This window comes from Lampetra fluviatilis, chromosome 64, assembly GCF_964198595.1.
Source record: "Lampetra fluviatilis chromosome 64, kcLamFluv1.1, whole genome shotgun sequence".
NCBI classification, from domain to species: Eukaryota; Metazoa; Chordata; class Hyperoartia; order Petromyzontiformes; family Petromyzontidae; genus Lampetra; species Lampetra fluviatilis.
This window is the reverse complement of record NC_136338.1, coordinates 6,994,399-7,018,054: the sequence shown is the minus strand read 5'-3', so window position 1 is coordinate 7,018,054 and position 23,656 is coordinate 6,994,399. Positions and strand designations below refer to the sequence as shown.

The following is a 23,656-nucleotide window of genomic DNA, read 5'->3' as shown; positions in this document are numbered from 1 at the left end:
CTAGGTTGATGTAATTAATTGTGTTGCTCTCAAGACAACGTCTGCGACTCAGTTTAACCCACTACACTGCTATAGAGTCAGCAGATACTTCTATATAGTCTGCAGATACTACTGTAGAGTCAGCAAATACTACTATAGAGTTAGTAGTTACTACTGTAGTTGGTGGAATACCACTATGGAGTCAATAGATACTACTATAGATTCAGTCGATACTCCTATAGTTATTAGATACTACTGCAAAGTCAGTAGTTTCTACTATAGAGTCAGCAGATACTACTATAGAGTTAGTAGTTACTACTATAGAGTCGGTAGATACTACTATACTGTCAGTAGCTACTACTGTGCTCAATAGATACTACTGTAAGTCAGTAGATACAACTGTAGAGCCAGATACTACTGTAGAGCCCAGCCATTACTATAGAGTCACTAGAAATACTCACTCTATTGTGTGTAGGATGTGTAGGTATATATGCCTGCAGGGGGGTAAAAATATTTTTTGAGACTGGGGGGTGGACAATTTTCGGAAACCTTTTAAATCAACTATTTACCCCCACTTTTTATTACTTTTTGGACTTCTGCAAGCCTCTTATAATTTTGTTGACGGACAAATGGACAGACAAACGGAATGCCGGACTTTCACAATAGCTTCGTATTTGTGTATGTATATGTTATGCTTTTAAGAGAAGACAAGTTTTGAAATATATTTTTCCCCCGGACAATGCCGGGTACTTCCCGCAAGTACTCTGTAAACGTGTGGTGTTGATTATAAATGTGGAGGGAAAAACCGGAGGAACCGGAGAAAAATTCACTCGACTACGGGGAGACACGCAAATTCCAAATATACAACCAGGTGTCGTGGTCGGGATCGAACCCACGACCTGTTGTATATTATTTCTTATATCACAGTTAAAATGTAGGCTTAGTTTATTTCTTAAAAAGTTTCATGGTCTTGGAAAATTTGGTGAACCATAAATATAACCCTCAGGTCAACGGAACATTTTGGGTGTTTCGGTGGCAAGATGTTAACTGCCTTGCCTAATATAATGAGGTCGTGGGTTCGATCCCGACCCTGACGCCTACTCTATATTTGGAGTTTGTGTGTGACTCTCTCTCTCCGTGGTCATGTGGATTTTTTAGAATCAACATGCATTTAGAGTATTATAAATTTCCATGCGATAAGCCACTTCGTTGACCTATCATTAGTGATGGCCAGGTCGATTCTGAAAAAGAGCTTTCTAGCTCAGTGGGGCCTTACCTGGTAAAATAAAATAGTTGAGAATAGCACTGCTGCTATGAATAACCTTACACCTGGGGCTTTACACCTGGTAAAATACAATTTTTTTTATAGATTTTAGAAAGTGGGGTGAGCTGACCACTTCTTCTTTCGTACGGCTGATGTAGGTGCAGCGCAATAACTACAATTTCACATTCAAGTGGACAAGTCAGATAACCGCGTCAGGAGCAAGCAGAGTAGTCGTGTATTATCATCAATGCCGTGATGTCTCCTTCGTATTTCTTGTTTATACGCTGTACGGTCTGTTATAGATGACCACAGTTGCACCACTACTCCTGGAGAGTTTTTAACTTTACATTTGTGCATCAGCTATCCGCCTCTGCTGCCATGGTTTGTGCAGTGGATGCAGTTTTGGGTGGACCGTGAGCAGCTTCGTAGAAGATCAAACCCAAGCGATCTTCTGTGTTGGGTCTTTCACACTGACTGCTGAGCTGCTGTGACAGCAACAGCTGTAGCAACGTGTCGTGTAAGTGCCGTGAGCCAGACCGTGTGGTGTTCCCAGCATCCTGGAGGCACCCCCCACGGCTGAGCTGGAACCGCTGGCAGACGGTCACACAACTCAGACGGACGAGGTGAGAGAGAGGGAGAGAGAGACCGCACCACCACTACCCAACCACCACCACCTCCACCTCTCACCTCGTCGCTGAGCCAGTGACCCATCAGGCAGTCTTAGCGTAATTCACCCGGCGCGTTGAGAGGAGCTTCACGGACAATTAAGAGTGGTACGCGCACACCCAGATGCGAGGAAGTCATTGGGGCGAATCCATTTTTTTTCTTTGACCAGATGTCAGGCACCACTACTATCGATGTATTTTTGAGGAAGCGACCTTGGCCTCACAAATGAAAGCCCAACGAGTTGCCTTACGGTCCTCGCGTGGACAATCATAGCAGCCTCACACCTGGTAAAATAATACAAAACTGTTTTGAAAAGAGGAGTTTAGTCTCCCACACGCCTTACCCACTGGTGTAACCGCTGCACCGCCTCTCCCAACTTGGGATGACGCTCACACGCACACACACACTTCACCAGACACACACACTTGCTATTAATTTAACTATTTTAAAACTAAACTATTTTTTTTATTTTATCAGGTCTAAGGCCCCACTGAGCTGTGTAGCTCTTTATCAGAAGCTAGCTGGTCATCACAAATGATGGCTCAACAGAGTGCCTTATCTTGTGGAAAATTATAGCAGCCAAATGCTCTCAATGCACTTTGATTCTAAATGTGGAGGGAAAAACCCGGAGGACCAGGTAAGGCCCTTACTCAGCCTTTGTTGCTCTCTTTTAGAAGTGACCCGGCTATCCCAAATGATGGCTCAACGAAGTGGGCTTAGCGCTATCATCGTCACGTGGACATTTACAGCAGCGGCCAAATACTCTAAAAGCGTGATGTTGATTTTAAACGCAGAGGGGGGAAAATCGGAGGACTCGGAGAAAAATCCACGAGACCACCACAGGGAGAGAGAGCGACAACACGCAATCTCCAAATATACAACAGGCATTAGAGTCGGGATCGAACCCATGACCTCCTGCATACCAGGTGAGGTAGTTAACATCTCTTAGCCACCAAATCAATGATGCGTAAATTAGATAGAAGCTAAATTGACGAGAGCAAATGACGATGAACGAATGGATGGAATGAATGAATTGATTGAATGAGCGGCAGCAATTTAATGAGAATATGAAGAGGGAGCAGGAACGATGGTGGTGGTGGTGGTGATGAGGAGGGAGGGGCGATTAAAGGTGGGGGGGGGGGGGCGTGGGCTGAGCTAGGGGAACAAAAAGTGAGTCTCGAGGCAGGAGCGGAAACGAAGTGACTGCTTCGTGTGGAGAGGAGGAAAGTTTGTTGCAGTGAAGCCTGGTCTTCGTCATCATCATCATCATCGCCATAATCATCATTATCGTCGTCATCGTTGTCATCATCATCGTCGTCATCATCATCGTCGTCATCGTCATCATCGTCATCAGCAACGTCATCACTATAATCAGCAACATCATCACTATCATCATCATTATCGTCATTATCATAATCATCGTCATCATCGTCACCGTCGTCATCCTTATCGTCGTCATCATCATCGTCATCATTGTCATCAGGCCTCATGGGTTGGAGTTGGCCAAACAAATGTAGGAGCACAGATCGCAGGGAAACGGTGGTTGTGGGTGGGATTGGGCGGCACCTCCTCCCCCTTTGCACCCGTGGGGGAGTTTCTCCGGGCACTTTGCTTTTCCTCCCGCACCTGTGGACAACTCGGGCACGGTTTAATGCCCAGCAGCAGCAGTAGTGGGAAGTAGTGGTTCAGGCTTTCACGACTAATAGTTATCTACGAAAGAGATTTTTTTTTCTTTTTTGGGGTTAGATCGCTGTTGTTGCCTGACGAGGCTGGTCGTTGTTGTAATTACCGGCGAAACGTCCCCAGCTCCTTGGTCAACTTTGTTGTGGGTTTACTCTCCCAACACACAACGACCGGTTAGTGCTGAACTAAGCAACTCAATTGGCCACGTGTTGCGTTACGTGACAAACCCCGTACTGATTGTCTGTGCCGGGTGGTGGTGGTGTTGGCGATGGGGTTAACGACACAAAACCTCATTCACAGATTTGGCCAAAACATTCTAACATAGGGCCGCAACAGGGGGTGGGTGGCCAGCACCACGCCCGGCCGCCTTTGTCTCCCGGGTGGCGATATATATTCGTCACTGCGGGAATCGAACATGGGTCATCGCGGGCGTGTTAACCACTGCACTACCACTCCCCATAACAAACAAAGACAAAGATCCCTATATAGCCTTAACATACTTGGAGCAAGTGCTGTTAGCGAACAGCACGGCACACGAGGTGGTGGGTGGCCAACACCACGCCCGGCCGCCTTTGTCTCCCGAGTGGCGATGTTTACACATCGCACCAGGTACTCATTTGAGGCTGAGTCGACCTTGGGAAGGCCCAGGACCGGTTCAGATAATCGTCACCGGTGTTGGCCGTGAGCAGGAATCGAACCCGGGTCACCAGGTTCGTAGCGCAGCTTGCTAACCGCTACACTACCGTACCCCACACACACACATGTACACGCTTGCAGACAACAACAACAACAACCGCCATTCACCACTAAGTGGCGATGACATCCCGATGGTGCTTGTGGTAGGCTATGTACATGGCAGGAGGCCACGGTACAGACCCAGGTGCCATTGGTTAACTGACTGAGATGATTGGACGATGCACCACCTGTGCCCCCTACTGTGCCAACTCGCACACACGCACACACACACCCACGCAGGAGGACATGGGCATGAGCTACGCGGAGCTGTCCGTGTTCGGCCGCCTGCGCAAGATTGACAAGTGCGGCCCCTACAGCATGTTCTGCAAGCTGCTCACCGCGTGGAGCCAGCGCTGCTCTCCAGCGCAGGTCGGTCATGCACCGCCACTCCCGCCACGGAGACCACAGAGACCACAGGGCAGCAGCCACTCCCGCCACGGAGACCACAGAGACCACAGGGCAGCAGCCACTCCCGCCATGGAGACCACAGGGCAGCAGCCACGGGGGGCTCGGGGGTCAAGGGGTGGGGTTGGCTCTGGGTGTGGGGGTGGTTCAGGGGTCAAGGGGTGGGGGTGGCTCTGGGTGTGGTTCAGGAGTCAAGGGGTGGGGGTGGCTCTGGGTGTGGGGGTGGTTCAGGGGTCAAGGGGTGGGGGTGGCTCTGGGTGTGGGGGTGGTTCAGGGGTCAAGGGGTGGGGGTGGCTCTGGGTGTGGGGGTGGTTCAGGGGTCAAGGGGTGGGGGTGGCTCTGGGTGTGGGGGTGGTTCAGGGGTCATAGCGCTGGGGTGGCTCTGGGCGTGGGGGTGGTTCAGGGGTATCGCGTGTTGAGTATCGTGTGAGGGCCCGCTGCCCAAAAAAAAATAAGGACTGATATGGTAAACAAAAATATAATAAATATAAAATATAAGAAAACATTATTACTAACAAATATTTAAAGTAATACATAAAAGCTAATATTTATTGCCTTCCGCTAATATCTCAAGGCGCCTTGTAAGAATAAGGATAAAGGAAAGACCAAGAGAGAAGAATAAGCTAAATAGAACGAACTGACTTAAGTGAAGGTGACGTCCGTCGATGGTGATCCTCGTTCTTGTTGTGGTTGTGGTCGCGACGACGAAGGTGGCTGAGAGGGTGAAGCACTTCTTCCGCTCGTACGCCCTCAACCGGCACAAGATGACGACGTTGACGCCCGCCTACCACGCCGAAAGCTACGGCCCCGACGACAACCGCTTTGACCTGCGACCCTTCCTCTACAACGTCGCCTGGCCCTGGCAGTTCAACCGCATCCACCGCGAGGTCGCTACCGCTGCTACCCCTACAACCACTCCTACTGCTACCATTACTACTGCTACTACTGTTACCGCTACTACTGCTACTACTTATACTACTGCTACCACTACTACTGCTACTGCCACTACTGCTGCTACTGCTACTATTGCTACTACCGCTACTACCGCTACTGCTATGGTTACTACCGCTACTACCCCTACTACTGCTATTACTGCTACTACTGCTACTACCACTACTGCTACCACTACTGCTACCACTACTCCTACCGCTTTTACCACTACTACTGCTAGTGCTACTACTATCGCTGCTGCTGCCGCTGCTGCTACTACTGCTACCGCTACTACCGCTACTACCGCTGCTGCCGCTACTGCTAACGCTACTACCGTTGCTGCCTCTACTACTGCTACTGTTACTGCTACTGTTACTGCTGCTGTTGCTACCGCTACTACCGTTGCTGCCGCTGCCGCTGCTATTCCTGCCACCACTATTACCCCTACTGCCGCTGCTACCGCTGCCGCTACCGCTGCCGCTACTGCTGCTCCTGCTAACTCTGCCGCTACTGCTGCTACTCCTGTCGCTACTTCTACCGCTACCGCTGCTGCTATCGCTGCCGCTACTGTTGCTATTGCTACCGCTACCGCTACCACTACTGCTGCTCCTGCTGCTGCTCCTGCTGCTCCTGCTGCTCCTGCTGCTGTTGCTGCTGTGTGATCCCAAGTTGGCACAGTAGGGGAGCACAGCTGGTGGTGCATCTGCCAGTATATCTCAGTCAGCTAACCCATGGCACCTGCTGGGTCTGTCCCATGACCTCCGTCCGGCGAGCCTTTGGCACTTCACGTGACCTCAAAGTGCACCTGGTCTGGCACAGGCCTAGTGGTGACGTTACCGTCACTTAGTGGCAAATGGCGGGTATTGGTGATCCTAAATGAATAATTTGCAGGTATGTTTTTAGAATTGGGGGTTTAGCTACAGGAGGAGGAATCCCATGCAGAACAGGGGGAGAATATACGTACATATGTACATTGAACTTCTTTCGTGCCGTACATAGCCAACCGTGATAATCGGAGCATGTGGGGGAAGGACAGCAAACTAAACATGAAAAGCAGATTTAAAGAAACGAGGTTGTCAATCTAGACGATGATTTAAAAGTGCACAGCTCCCAGTGGCTAATATCAGAAGGAAGAGCGTTCCAGACGGTCGCAGAAGTGCATCTGAAAGCGCCGTGCGATGCGATGACCGTCTTTGTTCAATGACCAGCCAAAAGCCGCTGCTGCGAGGATGACCGGAGTTTGTGTGATGCACACTCACTTTCACACTGACGAGATAACAAGGGACGATCATCACAAACTTCACGCAGAAAAGTGCCAAAGTTGGCAATTGAAGCCGGGTGCTTCTGTCTATGCTGCGCAGGTGTCGCTGGAGGTTACGATTAGCGTGGTTGGCTACATACTTACACAGAGACACAGAGACTCATAGACTCACACAGAGACCCAGAGCCTCACACAGAGACCCATAGACTCACACAGAGACCCATAGACTCACACAGAGACCCATAGACTCACACAGAGACCCATAGACTCACACAGAGACTCATAGACTCCCACAGAGACCCATAGACTCACGAAGAGACCCATAGACTCACACAAAGACCCATAGACTCACAAAGAGACCCATAGACTCACACAAAGAGACCCATAGACTCACAAAGAGACTCATAGACTCACACAGAGACCCATAAACTCACACAGAGACTCGTAGACTCACACAGAGACCCATAGACTCCCACAGAGACCCATAGACTCACACAGAGACCCATAAACTCACACAGAGACTCGTAGACTCACGCAGAGACCCATAGACTCCCACAGAGACCCATAGACTCACACAGAGACTCGTAGACTCACACAGAGACCAGTAGACTCACTTAGAGACCCATAGACTCACACAGAGACCCATAGACACAGAGGGACCCATAGACACTCACACAGACTCGTATACACTCACACAGAGACACATAGACACTCACACTGACCCATAAGACACTCACATAAACCCATATACACTCACATTGAGACCCGTAGACACTCATAAAGAGACCCATAGACACAAAGACCCATAGACACACAGTGACCCATAGACTCACACATACACCCATAGACTCACACACAGACCCATAGACACTCACACAGTGACCCATAGACACTCACACAGTGACCCATAGACTCACACAGAGACCCATAGACTCACACAGAGACCCATAGACTCACACAGAGACCCATAGACTCACACAGTGACCCATAGACTCACACAGTGATCCATAGATTCACACAGAGACCCATAGACTCACACAGAGACCCATAGACACTCACACGGTGACCCGTAGACTCACACAGAGACCCATAGACTCATAGTAAGACCCATAGACACTCACACAGTGACCCGTAGACTCATACAGAGATCCGTACACTCGCACAGAGACCCATAGACTCACACAATGACCCATAGACTCACACAGTGACCCATAGACTCACACAGAGACCCATAGACTCACACAGAGATTCATAGACTCCCACAGAGACCTGTAGACTCACACAGAGACCCGTAGACTCACACAGTGACCCATAGACTCACACAGCGATGCATAGACTCACACAGAGACTCATAGACTCCCACAGAGACCTGTATACTCGCACAGAGACCCGTAGACTCACACAGAGACTCATAGACACTCACACAGTGACCCACAGACTCACACACAGTTTGTTGTCCTTCCGCACTTCCGGTTAGCATAGTTGGCTACGTACTGTGTGAAAGAAGTTCAACATACGCACAGCATGGTTGTCCACGTACGGTGCAAAAGAAGTCTATCATACACACATAGCACGGTTGGTAACGTACGGTGGGAAACAAATGCACATACACACATATCACGGGTGACTACGTATGGTGCGAAAGAATGTCACCGTGCGTACATGGCGTCCTTGTGGAGACCATGAGTGACAAAGCCATTGAGCAGCGTGGTCTGTGTGTTGCAGGTGAAGAAGTTGGAGGCAGAACAGAACAAAACGGAGCCCTGAATGTGCACAATCACACCGGGCAGGGCCGCAGTGAGGACAAGAGCCCGGGTTCGATTCTCAACTCGGGCGCCACTTTCTGTCCGGAGGTTGTGTGTTCTCCCCCTGTTCTGGAGTGAGTGCGAGCGACTGATAATGTGAATGAGTGCGTGAGAGAGTGGGTGAGTGAGTGTGGAGTTTGTATGTTCTCCCACACACACGCCCATCTTACAGACACCCATAACTCACACACACCCATCACTCACACACCCATCACTCACACACACATCCATCACTCACACACACCCATCACTCACACACACACCCATCTCACACACACACACCCATCTCACACACACATCAATCACATCTACACACCCATCTCACACACACCTATCACACACACCCATCTCACACACACACACCCATCAGACACACACCGATAACACACACACACCCTTGTTACACCCCTATGTCACACACACACACACAAGCGGAATAATAATAATAATGTTTTAATATTGGCTCTGTGATCACCCCTGGTGCATGTCGGGTTTTAGCTCCCAAGCGTTTTTCTTGATGGCCGTTTTCACGTCACTGGATGATGAAGGCCTCACCGCGACGTGTCGGCCGCATGCGGGGGTTTTTTTAGCCATACTTCACCACTCTGGTCAGTGCGTGTTGGTGGGAGGGAGTGGAGGTCGTTGTTCAGGTATCGCTGATGTCGGCCATCGCCCTGGTGATCCGGGGTCGCCGGGTTTCCATTGTGCGGTGCCCTAGCCTCTGCGCCACCGCTCCCCGCACACTCAACATAATAATGATAATAGTCTCTCTTTTACAAAGCGCCTTTCTTTTTGAAGTACAGTGGCCCCTCGGGTAACGTTTTTAATCCGTTCCACGCAAACTTCTGTTTTAAGCTGAAATACCGTTAATCGAATATAGGAATTGCATATTCAACTGTTAGAATCCAAACTTCATGATAATAACTACTTTCCTGAATTGGTTTTAGGGCTAATCACTTTCACTTTTTTTAGCAAATTCAAATTAGGAAGGGTGGAGTGGGGCGGTCATTGCAATCACTTGGTTAGTTGAAAAACTGCAGGAAGAGAGAGCGAGATGTTTTTTTGCCCCACTGCCAAAAAAACATGAAAGGTAGAATGTGAAACTAAGCCAGTCGAGGTGTAAACGCCGCGCGCTCGCAAACAAACAGGCGTCGCTGATTGGCCAAGGGCGATGCGCTCGGCCCCACTTAACCAGCGCTCCGATTGGCCCAAATTGGCGCCCACCGCGTGCGCAGGTGACGTAACACACGTAACCAGGTGACGTAACACGTAACCAGGTGATGTAACACGTAACCAGGTGACGTAACACGTTACCAGGTGACGTAACACACGTTACCAGGTGACGTAACACGTTTTCCAGGTGACATAACACACATAACCAGGTGACGTAACACACATTACAAGGTGACGTAACACGTAACCAGGTGACGTAACACGTTACCAGGTGACGTAACACGTAACCAGGTGATGTAACACGTTACCAGGTGACGTAACACGTAACCAGGTGACGTAACACGTAACCAGGTGACGTAACACACGTAACCAGGGACGTAACACGCGTTACCAGGTGACGTAACACGTAACCAGGTGACGTAACACGCGTTACCAGTTGACGTAACACGTAACCAAGTGACGTAACACGCGTAACCAGGTGACGTAACCAGGTGACGTAACACGTTACCAGGTGACGTAACACCCGTTACCAGGTGACGTAACACGTACCCAGGTGACGTAACACGCGTTACCTGTAACGTAAAAATAACGCTACACTCACAAATGCAGATGAAATCTAAGTGAAATAGGAAGCCGATAATAACAGCGATATCACTGACTACTACTACCCAAATTCCAATAAAATGAAGCACGATGATGAAAGCGAATGATACTAGTGTAATAAAAGACTTGACCACGATATCTGGCTCAGTGTCCTTTATTCGGTCCGTACTGCGTCCCCACACGGCTGTCTCTCTTATTCTCTCTGTGCTGGTTCCGATGTCACTCCAGTCCACATCAGCAGCCCCGCTGCTGTTCTTGTCGCTCTTGCAGCCCCACAGCAGCTCCGCTGCTGTACTCTCACACAGCTCCCTTGGCTGTTCCTGCTGCAGCTCTGACAGCCTCGTGCTGTCTCGCCTTCTCGTCGCTCCTGCGACTCCTGGCAGCCACCCCGCTGCTCCTCACACACAGTCTTACTGCCTATCTCTATCTGCAGCTTTACACCTCCCAGTAGCTCCCTACTGTTCCCAGGGTTGGCTCCCGCTTCTGACGGTGCCCCCTCGGCTCGTACGCCCGCGTGGCCCCACACCTTTCTATTCACACCCCGACTGCCTTCTCCTTCCGGTTTACCCGCTTAAGGACCCCCTACCTTTCACCCACGTCACCTGGCTCCGCCTCCTCGTGACGTCACATCCGGAAGGTCGCTTTCGCCCGCATTACACCACCCTCCCCCATAGAAAAAACCCAGCCGACCTCGGCTGAACAACACCAAAGCGTAATGCGGTGAACCGACCTTCCCCCTTAAAGGACACTGAGCATGCAATATAACAACAAGAACAACACACAAGTAACATCGACGAACGTACGAAAGCATGCGATAAATACGACGGCAAGAACAAGAACAATAACAACATACAATCAACGAAACGTAAGCGATTTGGAACGAGTGCGGGTCGCCGGCCCGTCCCGGACGGTCGGCGGCCCACTTGTAGAACGGGGACGCGATGGAACACGAGAAATGACAGGGGGTAATTCCCCTGCTGCGATTGGAAGTCCACCGACATCTCGTGTCCCTGACGAATCAGTCTTGGTCATATTCGGCGAATGCGCCTGCAGCGGGGTCAGAAGGGTCGCCGGGCTTGAAGGTCCCGCAGCCTTGGCAGGCGCCCTCCGAGCAGGCCCACTCCTCCCCCGCGGTGTCACGGTCGGCCTGTCTGGAACAGGTACGACAGGCGCTCTAGCAAGATCAATGGACGCAGGCGGGGAAGAGTCAGAGTCAGCAGCAACAGACCCCGGCAAGGCAACATTGGGAGATGACGCATCACGTAGGGGAGCAACATATGGTTTCAACCGCGACGTATGAACAAACCAACGGCGAGAACCAAACTGAACGCGCGCCGACTGTGGATTGGGAACCTCAATGAGGCGCACAGGACCATGCCAAGGTTTGTGCAATTTAGGAGAGGTCCCCGGCCGCACCTGCGGGCAATGGAGCCAGGCCAGGTCTCCCACCTTCCAGGGGCACTCCCCCTCAGACCGCCGAGCATACCGCTCGTTCCGGGCCTGGGCTTTGGCCGTAGCCACGCGGGCGTTTTCCCGCGCCTCCGTAACCCGGCGAACCGTGTCCTGAATGTATTCAGGGAGTGGTTTACGAGGTCCCTTCACCCCAGTACCCAATTGCACATCCACCGGAGGCACGTTTTCCCGACCATACATAAGGTAAAACGGCGAATACCCTGTAGCCGCATGGGGCGTCATCCTGTACGCCGAAAGCACTCCGGGGATGTGCAGATCCCAATCCGATTGCTGTTCACTCACAGTATGGCAAAGCATGGCAGACAATGTCCTGTTCAGCCGCTCAACCATACCATCCGTCTGCGGATGGTATGGAGATGTCCGTATCTTCTTAGTCCCAAGGCCTGCGCACACTTCAGCCAATAATTTAGAAGAGAAATTTCGGCCCTGGTCCGTGAGGAGTCTCTCCGGCGCCCCCTTGTCCATAATGTACCCAAACAAAAAGGCGTCGGTGATGGCCGCGGCCGACTGATCGGGCAACGGCCAGGCCATCGGCCAACGGGAGAGATACTCGACCCCTACCAGCAAATATTTATTACCCCTCGCCGATGGTGGGAAGGGTCCCAATATGTCCAGTGCCACCAATTCATTGACTCGAGACACCTGAATCGACTGGAGAGGCGGCACGTAAGGATGTTTAGGCGGCTTACGCCGGGCGCATTCAGGGCACGCGCGCACGTGCCCTACGACATCTGTCGCCATGCCGTGCCAAAAATAATGACGTTGTAACGTCAACAAGGTCTTCTGCACCCCTAAATGCAATAGTGTGTCACAATGGAGAGTTCTAATCAACTCAAATCGCAAGGACGTTGGTACCACCACACGCCAGCTTTCCTGGAACCTTTCTTGCCACATAAGCAGACCATCTCGGAGAGCGGTTCGCGGCCCCACAGCCGAACTCGGACTCCCCTTGTCCCTCATAGACCGCTTCCGCATGGACAACAACGACTCGTCCATCATCTGTTCCCGAATCCAGACAGACCGCGGCAGATTCAAAACCCCATCAGTCGGTCCCGGTTCCATCGGAGTATCCGACTTCCCGACGGCCAACGTGAGCGGCTGAGGGGGGTTGAGAATCGGCGAACACCTATGCGTCCCCGACGCACATTTACAAGGGGCGCGTCCTGGTAATCTGGAAAGTGCGTCAGCGTTCGCATGGCGCACTCCCTTCCGATGTTGAATTTGGAAGGAAAACTCCTGCAGCGTGTCCAACCAACGTGCCCACTGTCCCGATGGCTGGTCCATTTTAAGTGCATATTGCAAGGCCGCATGATCCGTACGCACAATAAAAGAACGACCGTAAAGGTACGGTCGAAATTGCCGTAGGAAAAAAACAACCGCCAAAAGTTCTCTACGAGTGACACAGTAGCGTGTTTCCGCAGGCGACAAGACTCGGCTACCATACGCCACGACGCGCTCTACGCCCCCTTTAGACTGTGATAATACCGCCCCAATACCTGTGTCACTCGCGTCCGTATCGAGAATGAAAGGGCGATCAAAATCGGGATAATCCAATGTCGGGGCCGTAGCCAATAGATCGCGCAGACTCCGAAAGGCCGCCTCTTCCGGCTCTCCCCAAACAAATTTCCGTCCTTTACCCGTAAGGAGATGCAAGGGCCTCGCAATCGTCGCAAACCCCGGCACAAATCTTCGGTAATACGAGGCAAATCCCAAAAACCGTCGAACATCCCCCACAGAGGCCGGAGTCGGCCAATCCCGGACACACGCCGTCTTTTCCGGATCCGTGGACACCCCCTCGGCACTCACAATGTGCCCCAAATAACGGACGGACCGTTGCAGTAGGTGGCATTTCTTTGGTTTGAATTTCAAATTGGCAGAGCGCATCCTCGTGAACACTGTCTCCAGCCGCGTTAAATGTTCCTCAAATGTGCGGCTGAACACAATAATATCGTCCAAATATATAAGACACGTCTCCCACTGCAACCCCGTCAAAACGAGCTCCATCAATCTTTGAAACGTAGCAGGGGCCGCATTCAATCCCATCGGGAGGCAGTTGAATTGAAATAACCCCTGCGGCGTACGGAATGCGGTCTTCTCCCGTGAGGACTCGTCAAGGGGAAGCTGCCAAAATCCCGAAGAGAGGTCCAGTGTGGAAAAGAACTTAGCCCCCGACAATGCGTCAAGGGAGTCGTCCATACGCGGCAGGGGGTACGCATCTGCCACCGATATCTTATTCAATTTCCGGAAATCGACACAAAATCTCAAGTTGCCATCCTTTTTCTTAACCAAGACCACAGGAGCGCCCCATGGGCTGTTAGATGGCGATATAATGTCCGCAGCCAACATGTCTTCCACCGCCCCCCGAACGTGTTCTCGCTCCGCTGGACTCATCCGATGCGAATTTAACCGAATAGGGGCAGCGTCGCCCGTCTCAATGTGATGGGAAAGCAACGATGTGCGTCCCAAATCCAAATCGTCGGAGCTGAATACATCCGAATACGTCAGCAACAATTTACGCAGCGCATCACGTTGCCCCACGGACAGGGAAGAATTTTCGTCACATAAGGTAGCGATCCAACGATTATCCGAACTCCTTGGCTCGGAAACACCAGCGACCACTCCTCGGCGATGCGGACAATCGTGCGTCGCAAACGCCGTAGTGGCATGTGCCACAACCGTACCGGCCGGAACACGGATGTTTTCCACCCCCGCATTAAGCACCTGTAAAACCGGTAATTGATCCGGCCGGACGATGGTCTGTGCCCCAACTAACGCCAATCCCGTTGTTATCGTGGCGGATGGTGACAACAAGACCCCTAATGCTCCTAGCCGATTGGGCAGGGGCTTCCGATACCGCAAGGGTATAAGCATCTGTGAACCAGGTGGGATGTCCACAGATGCGACGGACAGCGCCTGCACCTGTACGGCCGAAGCAGGTCGCCCCCAGGGCGACGGCAGAAACGAGATTCGACGGCCCCCCGGCAATTCAATACAATTCTCATTGATTTTAATCAAAATGGGCATCTTAGCCAAAAAATCCGTGCCTAGTAAGCAAGGAACCGCCAAAGATCTCGATATTAACACAACGCCCAAAGCCGACACATCCCCTATAGATATCTTAGCATCCACCTGGCCCACAATCCCCATACTACCCCCGTTTGCAGCGACGCAAGACCCATAAACCGGACGCACAGCCCCCGGCGGAATGCCCAACAGATGGAAAATGACATCCGATATAATAGTCGCAGACGCTCCCGAGTCGACCAAAATGCGCACGTCCACACCTTGTATGGACCCCGGTACAGTGGACGAACCCGTAGCGGCCGCGACAACTCTCCGTGCCAATTTGCGCCACTGCGTAACTGAATGACAAGGCCCCGTCGATGGCCTTTCTTTAACAACAACAATAGGATCGCGCAACACAGGTGGTGGGTGAGGTGTAAAGCCTTGCCGAGTGTCTGGTGCGTGCCGACATGCCTGTTTCGGAGGTTCCTTGGTCGGCTTGTCCGGTGTTGTGGGCTCCTGCTGCGGCGGACCCGGGAAGCGGGCCCAGCAATCTTTGGCGTAATGGCCCCTACGGCCGCAGCGGAAGCAATCGGCCTCGTTGCGCCGAAGCGCAGGTCCTGCGTCCCGGCGGCCCCGTCCCGATGGCGTAGCGCGCGGCCCCGGCCTTCCGCGTCCCGGCCATGGAGAGGAGGCAGCCGTCAGCTCCTGTGGACCCCGCTCATCCGGCACATAGATCGCCCTTGTGGGGTCCCACCCCATCGCGCCTCCTTCCTTGACGGGCCCACCCGTCCATGCCGTCACTTGCTTCCAGCGACGGAGATTAAACTGCGCGTCCAGACACTTTGCTGCCGCCCGGGACGTGAGCTTCTCATGCCCACACACAGGCATGGGGATCCCCAGATCCCGAGACAGCTCCAGCATTTTTCCCAATATGAGGGGCTCGAGCAGATCCTGTGGCGTGTCAGGATATGCTGCCATGGCCAGCTCCAACACCGCACCCCTGAACGCCACGGGCGATTCTTCGGGTGCTCGTTGTCGTTGAGCGAATCGCCGATGCGCGTCGTCAGGTGGCTCATAGGCGTCGGCCATTTCCTCAAAAACTCCACATAACGTCTTCTTCTTATCGGCCGTTATGGAACGGAAAAATCGCACAGATTCGTCGTCCAGTAGAGTCGGCAACACTTCCAAGGCCTCCGCATCGGTCCATCTTGCTGAACGAACCGCCGCCAAAAATCGGCAGGCGAAAGCGCTCCAATCGCCCCCGATAGAGAATTCCTTAACCGTAGTAAGGTGGCGACTCCGACTCCTCTTCACGCCGTCTTCCAATGATGGTTGTTGTGGAGGTAAATTCAAAATGGCGTCGGCCCGCGGCATGGCCAAGATGGCGGTTTGGCGCCGCGGAGCGCGCAAGATGGCGTCTTCTTGCCGCGTGGCCAATGGCGGCGGCAGGGCAGGCAACGTGGCGGCCCGTGGAGCACCTTCTCGTTCCATCGTCGTCCTTGGCGTAACGAGGTGACACAGATGCGCCAGGACGTCCTTGAGTGTCTCCAGTTGTTCTGCCACCTGTTGCCATCTTTGCTCAGCGTCCGATGTTGTTGACGGACCCGCCATCGCGCCGACATCTTCCACGCCCGTCCCCGTGCTCGCCTCAGCAGGGCTCTCCTCCACCACCCCAGCAAAATCCGTGGTCGGAGGGAATTCGTCGTCGTCGGACGAAGAAGCCGATGCTGGCGCCGGGGGAATTTTCTTCCTTACTTGCTTAGACATGCCGTTTCACTTCTGACCCCAGTGTAATAAAAGACTTGACCACGATATCTGGCTCAGTGTCCTTTATTCGGTCCGTACTGCGTCCCCACACGGCTGTCTCTCTTATTCTCTCTGTGCTGGTTCCGATGTCACTCCAGTCCACATCAGCAGCCCCGCTGCTGTTCTTGTCGCTCTTGCAGCCCCACAGCAGCTCCGCTGCTGTACTCTCACACAGCTCCCTTGGCTGTTCCTGCTGCAGCTCTGACGGCCTCGTGCTGTCTCGCCTTCTCGTCGCTCCTGCGACTCCTGGCAGCCACCCCGCTGCTCCTCACACACAGCCTTACTGCCTATCTCTATCTGCAGCTTTACACCTCCCAGTAGCTCCCTACTGTTCCCAGGGTTGGCTCCCGCTTCTGACGGTGCCCCCTCGGCTCGTACGCCCGCGTGGCCCCACACCTTTCCATTCACACCCCGACTGCCTTCTCCTTCCGGTTTACCCGCTTAAGGACCCCCTACCTTTCACCCACGTCACCTGGCTCCGCCTCCTCGTGACGTCACATCCGGAAGGTCGCTTTCGCCCGCATTACACTAGTAATAATAATTGAAGAGTAATCCAATCGGACAACAGAATTGGTTTTTTTAAAATCTTAAGTTAAAGGGAATGCTTGCAGTGCAAATGGTGAGTTTTATGACGCGATTTAAAAGCAACACAGACTCACTGTGCGTATTCTTTGCAGTGATTTGCGTGGCTTTATATTCTTTCCCTAATCGGATCTGTCCATAATGGAGGTTTGTTTGGGTTAGATTGCGTAATTAGCAATTTGTTGTTAAACCCGCAACCGCCCGACACAGCCAATCAGTAAAGGTTTGTCAAGTAAACAACACGTGGCCAATTCCGTACCAGTTCAGCACTAACCAGTTGTGTGTTGGAGAGTAAACCAGCTACAACATTTACAATTATAGTGTAGCGTATAGTCGTGTGCAGTGTAGTGTATTGTGTAGTATACTAGTTCAGTACTAAGCAGTTGTGTGTTGGAGAGTAAACCCACCACAACATTCACAATTATAGTGTGTATAGCGTAGTATACTATCTCAGCACTAACCGGTTGCGTGTTGGAGAGTAAACCCACCACAACATTTACAATGATAGTGTAGTGCATAGTAGTGTATAGTGTAGTATACTAGTTCAGTACTAACCGGTTGTGTGTTGGAGAGTAAACCCACCATAACATTTACAATGATAGTGTAGTGCATAGTAGTGTAGTATACTATTCGAGTACCGCGACGTTTCGCCAGTAATTCGCCAGCATCATCAGGCAACAGCCAGAATTGTCTTCCTGTATATTAGTACAAATAAGAGTCAGCGTCGACTAATATTGCCCATAGAATAACATTGCCCATAGACTTACATTGCACATAGACTAACATTGCACATAGACTCACATTACACATAGACTCACATTGCCCAATGGAGTCGTGTATCCTTCTTTGTCCGCACATTGGTACAACGGCCACCCCCTCTGTCTGCTTCATGTTTCTGTAACCTGAATGTTATAATTGTGCCGTTATCAGTAACTATTTGGCCACGTTTCGTTTACGTCACAAACCTGATTGACTGATTGACTGCGTCGGATGGTGGTGGCAGGTTTAACGACACAACATTTATATTTACGCATTCTAACCCAAACAAAACCAATTCTATTCCCAGGGAAAATCCTGCTGTACAAAATAGCTGATTTTTAAAGACACGATTGTAAAAAACGACAGGGAATCACCCTGAGTATTCTTTAGCTGTGACTTGTTGTGGATTGACATTCTTTCGGGAATTGGATCTGCATGTGTGTGTCTGTCATATCCTAAACGGGTGCGGCACGGGCTAGAGAGGAGACGGAGTGATGTGGTACAAGAGGATGTGGAGCTGAGTGGATTTGCCGATGACTGGTACCAGCGGTGTTAAGATCGGCCTCTGTGGAGGAGGCTCGTGAAGGACGCTGCTACTGGGCAGTTGGAGGCAGTCGCCCTCCAACAACAACGGAGTGCGGAGGAGCGACGCTCACAACAACGAGCGGAGCGCCGGGTGGCTAAAGCACAGCAAGTTGGCACAGTAGGGGGCACAGGTGGGACATCGGCCACTCATCTCAGTCAATCGATCCATGGCACCTGGGTCTGTCCCGTGACCTCCTGCCAGCGGGCGATCGACACTTCACGTGGCTTTAACGTGCACATAGCCTGGCACAAGCGCCGTGGTGACGTCACCGCCACTTAGTGGCGAATGGCGGCTGTCCCGTCCTGGTGCTTTCCCATGGGCGCGCCACGACGCGGTCGCGACGAGCGACCACACCACACGGTGTGCTTTTGTTAATGACCAGGGATCTTATTGTAGTGAGTATTTTAATTTATACCCCAACGGAGAGAGAGAACACTCCCGGGGTGAAGGCTCCATGGTAGGGCGAGCGGCCATGCAGCAAGCGGGAAAGGGAGTGAGTTCAACTCCCGGTCTTGGGGGAGAGAGGTTGGACTCAGCCCATCATCATCATCCCTTTCGTCCAGGGTCGATCAAATGAACACCACTTTGTCCCCGCCAAGGCAATGTGGAATTCACGCTGCTGACTGCAGGGCTGTAAACAGGTGACGGCCACCAATGCATCATCATTGCTGCTCATGTGAGCGGGAAATCGCAGCCTTGATTGTTTATGCTTCTACAGGTCTCTGTTGAGTCTCCTGTGAGTCTACAGGGTCTCTGTGTGGTGAGCCTATGGATCTTTGTGGGAGTCTGCAGGGTCTCTGTGTGAGTCTGTGGGTCTCTGTGAGTCTACGGGTTTCTGGTGCTGCGTACACCTTGTGCCACACGGGGACAGCTGCCACTCTGGGAGGGAGTGCCCCTGGGCCAGACTTCAGCAGTTGGGTTGAGGGCGACGCTGTGAACAGTGAAGACAAATAAATGGTACCACTTGAGCCGTGGCCGTGTCGAGTGAGACACCGCACCCCGTGTGTGTGTGTGTGATGGTGTGTGTGTGAGATGGGTGTGTGTGTGAGATGGGTGTGTGTGTGTGAGATGGGTGTGTGTGTGTGATGGTGTGTGTGTGTGTGTGAGAGATGGGTGTGTGTGTGTGAGATGGGTGTGTGTGAGATGGGTGTGTGTGTGATGGTGTGTGTGTGATGGTGTGTGTGTGTGTGTGAGAGATGGGTGTGTGTATGATGGGTGTGTGTGTGTGACGGGTGTGTGTGTGAGATGGGTGTGTCTGAGATGGTGTGTGTATGATGGGTGTGTGATGGGTCTGTGAGATGGTGTGTGTGAGATGGGTGTGATATGGGTGTGTGTGCGATGGGTGTGTGTGTGAGATGGTGTGTGTGTGAGATGGTGTGTGTGTGAGATGGTGTGTGTGTGATGGGTTTGTGTGAGATGGTGTGTGTGTGATGGGTGTGTGTGTGTGATGGGTGTGTGAGATGGGTGTGTGTTATGGTGTGTGTGAGATGGGTGTGTGTGTGAGAGATGTGTGTGTGTGTGTGTGATGGATGTGTGTGTGAGATGGGTGTGTGTGAGATGGGTGTGTGTGTGATGGTGTGTGTGTGTGATGGTGTGTGTGTGTGTGAGAGATGGGTGTGTGTATGATGGGTGTGTGTGTGAGATGGTGTGTGTGAGATGGGTGTGTGTGTATGATGGGTGTGTGTGTGTGATGGGTGTGTGTGTGAGATGGGTGTGTGATGGTTGTGTGTGTGAGATGGGTGTGTGTGAGATGGTGTGTGTGTGAGATGGGTGTGAGATGGTGTGTGGGGGATGGGTGTGTGAGATGGGTGTGTGTGTGAGATGGGTGTGTGTGAGATGGTGTGTGTATGATGGGTGTGTGATGGGTCTGTGAGATGGTGTGTGTGAGATGGGTGTGTGTGTGAGATGGCGTGTGTGTGAGATGGTGTGTGTGTGAGATGGTGTGTGTGAGATGGTGTGTGTGATGGGTTTGTGTGAGATGGTGTGTGTGTGATGGGTGTGTGTGTGAGATGGGTGTGTGTGATGGTGTGTGTGAGATGGGTGTGTGTGTGTGTGTGATGGGGTGTGTGTGTGAGAGATGGGTGTGTGGGTGTGATGGGTGTGTGTGTGTGTGAGATGGGTGTGTGTGAGATGGGTGTGTGTGTGATGGTGTGTGTGTGTGAGAGATGGGTGTGTGTATGATGGGTGTGTGTGTGAGATGGTGTGTGTGAGATGGGTGTGTGTATGATGGGTGTGTGTGTGAGATGGTGTCTGATGGTTGTGTGTGTGAGATGGGTGTGTGTGAGATGGTGTGCGTGTGAGATGGGTGTGAGATGGTGTGTGGGGGATGGGTGTGTGAGATGGGTGTGTGTGAGATGGTGTGTGTATGATGGGTGTGTGATGGGTCTGTGAGATGGTGTGTGTGAGATGGGTGTGTGTGTGTGTGATGGGGTGTGTGTGTGAGAGATGGGTGTGTGGGTGTGATGGGTGTGTGTGTGAGATGGGTGTGTGTGAGATGGGTGTGTGTGTGATGGTGTGTGTGTGATGGTGTGTGTGTGTGAGAGATGGGTGTGTGTATGATGGGTGTGTGTGTGAGATGGTGTGTGTGAGATGGGTGTGTGTGTATGATGGGTGTGTGTGTGAGATGGTGTCTGATGGTTGTGTGTGTGAGATGGGTGTGTTTGAGATGGTGTGTGTGTGAGATGGGTGTGAGATGGTGTGTGGGGGATGGGTGTGTGAGATGGGTGTGTGTGAGATGGTGTGTGTATGATGGGTGTGTGATGGGTCTGTGAGATGGTGTGTGTGAGATGGGTGTGTGTGTGAGATGGCGTGTGTGAGATGTGTGTGATATGGGTGTGTGTGTGCGATGGGTGTGTGTGTGAGATGGTGTGTGTGTGAGATGGTGTGTGTGTAAGATGGTGTGTGTGAGATGGGTGTGTGAGATGGGTGTGTGTGTGATGGTGTGTGTGTGATGGTGTGTGTGTGTGTGTGAGAGATGGGTGTGTGTATGATGGGTGTGTGTGTGAGATGGTGTGTGTGAGATGGGTGTGTGTGTATGATGGGTGTGTGTGTGAGATGGTGTGTGTGATGGGTGTGTGTGTGAGATGGGTGTGTGATGGTTGTGTGTGTGAAATGGGTGTGTGTGAGATGGTGTGTGTGTGAGATGGGTGTGAGATGGTGTGTGGGGGATGGGTGTGTGAGATGGGTGTGTGTGTGAGATGGGTGTGTGTGAGATGGTGTGTGTATGATGGGTGTGTGATGGGTCTGTGAGATGGTGTGTGTGAGATGGGTGTGTGTGTGAGATGGCGTGTGTGAGATGTGTGTGATATGGGTGTGTGTGTGCGATGGGTGTGTGTGTGAGATGGTGTGTGTGTGAGATGGTGTGTGTGTGAGATGGTGTGTGTGAGATGGTGTGTGTGTGATGGGTTTGTGTGAGATGGTGTGTGTGTGATGGGTGTGTGTGATGGGTGTGTGTGTGAGATGGGTGTGTGTGATGGGTGTGTGTGTGTGATGGGTGTGTGTGTGTGTGTGAGATGGGTGTCAATAAAAAATCTGGTGGAAACACATTCCTGCGGAGGGAGCTGGTAGGAATGTTGGGTTGCTCGGTCAATGGCCAGGGTCAACTGCGGCGTGGTGTATTCCGCAAATATGGCCGACTGTGAGGGCGGGCACAAGCCGGCATGAGTGGGTGAAACGTTGAGTTTTATAAGGGCACCACCGGGTGACCAGCCCCTCCCCACCCAGCACCACCTCTCCCACCCCCCACCCTCCCCACCCAGCTCTCCCGACCCTCCCCACCCAGCCCCTCCCCACCCTCCCCACCCAGCCCCTCCCTGCACGACGGACGGACACTAATCCCCTGTGGGCTGGTGTAACCAGGAGGTTCCTACCAGTGTAATAAAGGACTCGATCCTGGGTCTGTCTCCGTTGTCCTTTATTCGGGTTCTTACACTTGTCCCACACGGCCCTCGCTCAGAGCTCTCCCCTTGGCAGCTCCATAGCTGCCCTCGCTCCCGTAGCCTCCACACCTCTGCAGCTCCGCTGCAGAATCCCCTGTGCAGTCCTCCGGCTGCCCTCACTGCAGCTCTACCGCTGCCCTCACTGCAGCACCACCGCTGCCCGTCGTTCCTCCGCGCTTGGTCACCGCTGGCCGACGGTGCCAAGTCTTACTCTCCGTGTGTGTGGCGATCTCGCCACTCCTCGACCTCCGCCCTACGTGGCCTCACTCTAACTCTATCTCCCACACTCTCCCGTCTCTTCCGGTATCTCTCCCTTAAGACCTCACCCCTCTCTCACACGTGACCTAACTCCTCCCCCCCATGACGTTATATCCGCGAAGCCGTTTACGCCCGCATTACACCAGTATAAAACCTGGTAAAATAGCAGTTTAGTGTAGTATGTAATGACTCGTGTATAATCCCACACATTTATAAATCACCTCACATAACACTCTGGGACACATTGTCACGTACTGTCTCCACAGGGGATCCGCGTACCCCACCAGTTGAGAACCACTGCAGTATGGATGTAGTGACATAGAATGGGTCACTCCGGCGCGTAGCGCTGGTTACTGACAGAGAGAGGGAATGTGGCCGTAATGGCCGACCTGCCGGAGAGCAGGTCGTGGCAGCCGTTCTGCCAGCAGAGCAATGCCACGGAGTGGGTCACACGGGCGCGTGGCGCTGGCTGCTGGCAAGAAGGGGACATGAGGACGTGGCACCCCGGCCGGCTGGTGGAGCTCGTGATAGGCCGGGGTGAAGGATGTGGGGCCAAAGGTGACCGAGGGGACACGTGAGGTATAGCCCAGAACCTTCTGGTGGGTTCCAGAAGGGGGTGTGGCCGAGGGCAGAGCCAGGTCATGCCGGGGGGCATAAAAGGGAAGTCCCGAGGCTGGATAAGGGCTGTCTGTCGGTGGAATAGAACCCAAGATGCTTCGTCTCCGGCATCGTGGGTCAGACAGC

The 23,656-nt window shown here is 52.4% G+C and overlaps 1 protein-coding gene across 4 annotated transcripts in view; it reads left to right on the top strand.

Moving 5' to 3' along the window:
- Positions 1-23,656, top strand: part of NADSYN1 (NAD synthetase 1) — a 138,545-nt gene that overhangs the window by 113,744 nt on the left and 1,145 nt on the right. For 2 of the 4 annotated variants that reach the window (XM_078882223.1, XM_078882222.1), the window contains 4 exons: positions 1,797-1,866; positions 4,568-4,696; positions 5,443-5,619; positions 8,649-10,640. In XM_078882223.1, coding sequence (XP_078738349.1) covers positions 1,797-1,866; positions 4,568-4,696; positions 5,443-5,619; positions 8,649-8,690 — 418 coding nt within the window. In that variant the 3' untranslated portion in view covers positions 8,691-10,640. Of the gene's footprint in view, positions 1-1,796; positions 1,867-4,567; positions 4,697-5,442; positions 5,620-8,648; positions 10,641-23,656 lie in introns of those variants that run through there. The other 2 variants (XR_013640538.1, XR_013640539.1) reach the window with 2 other exon arrangements.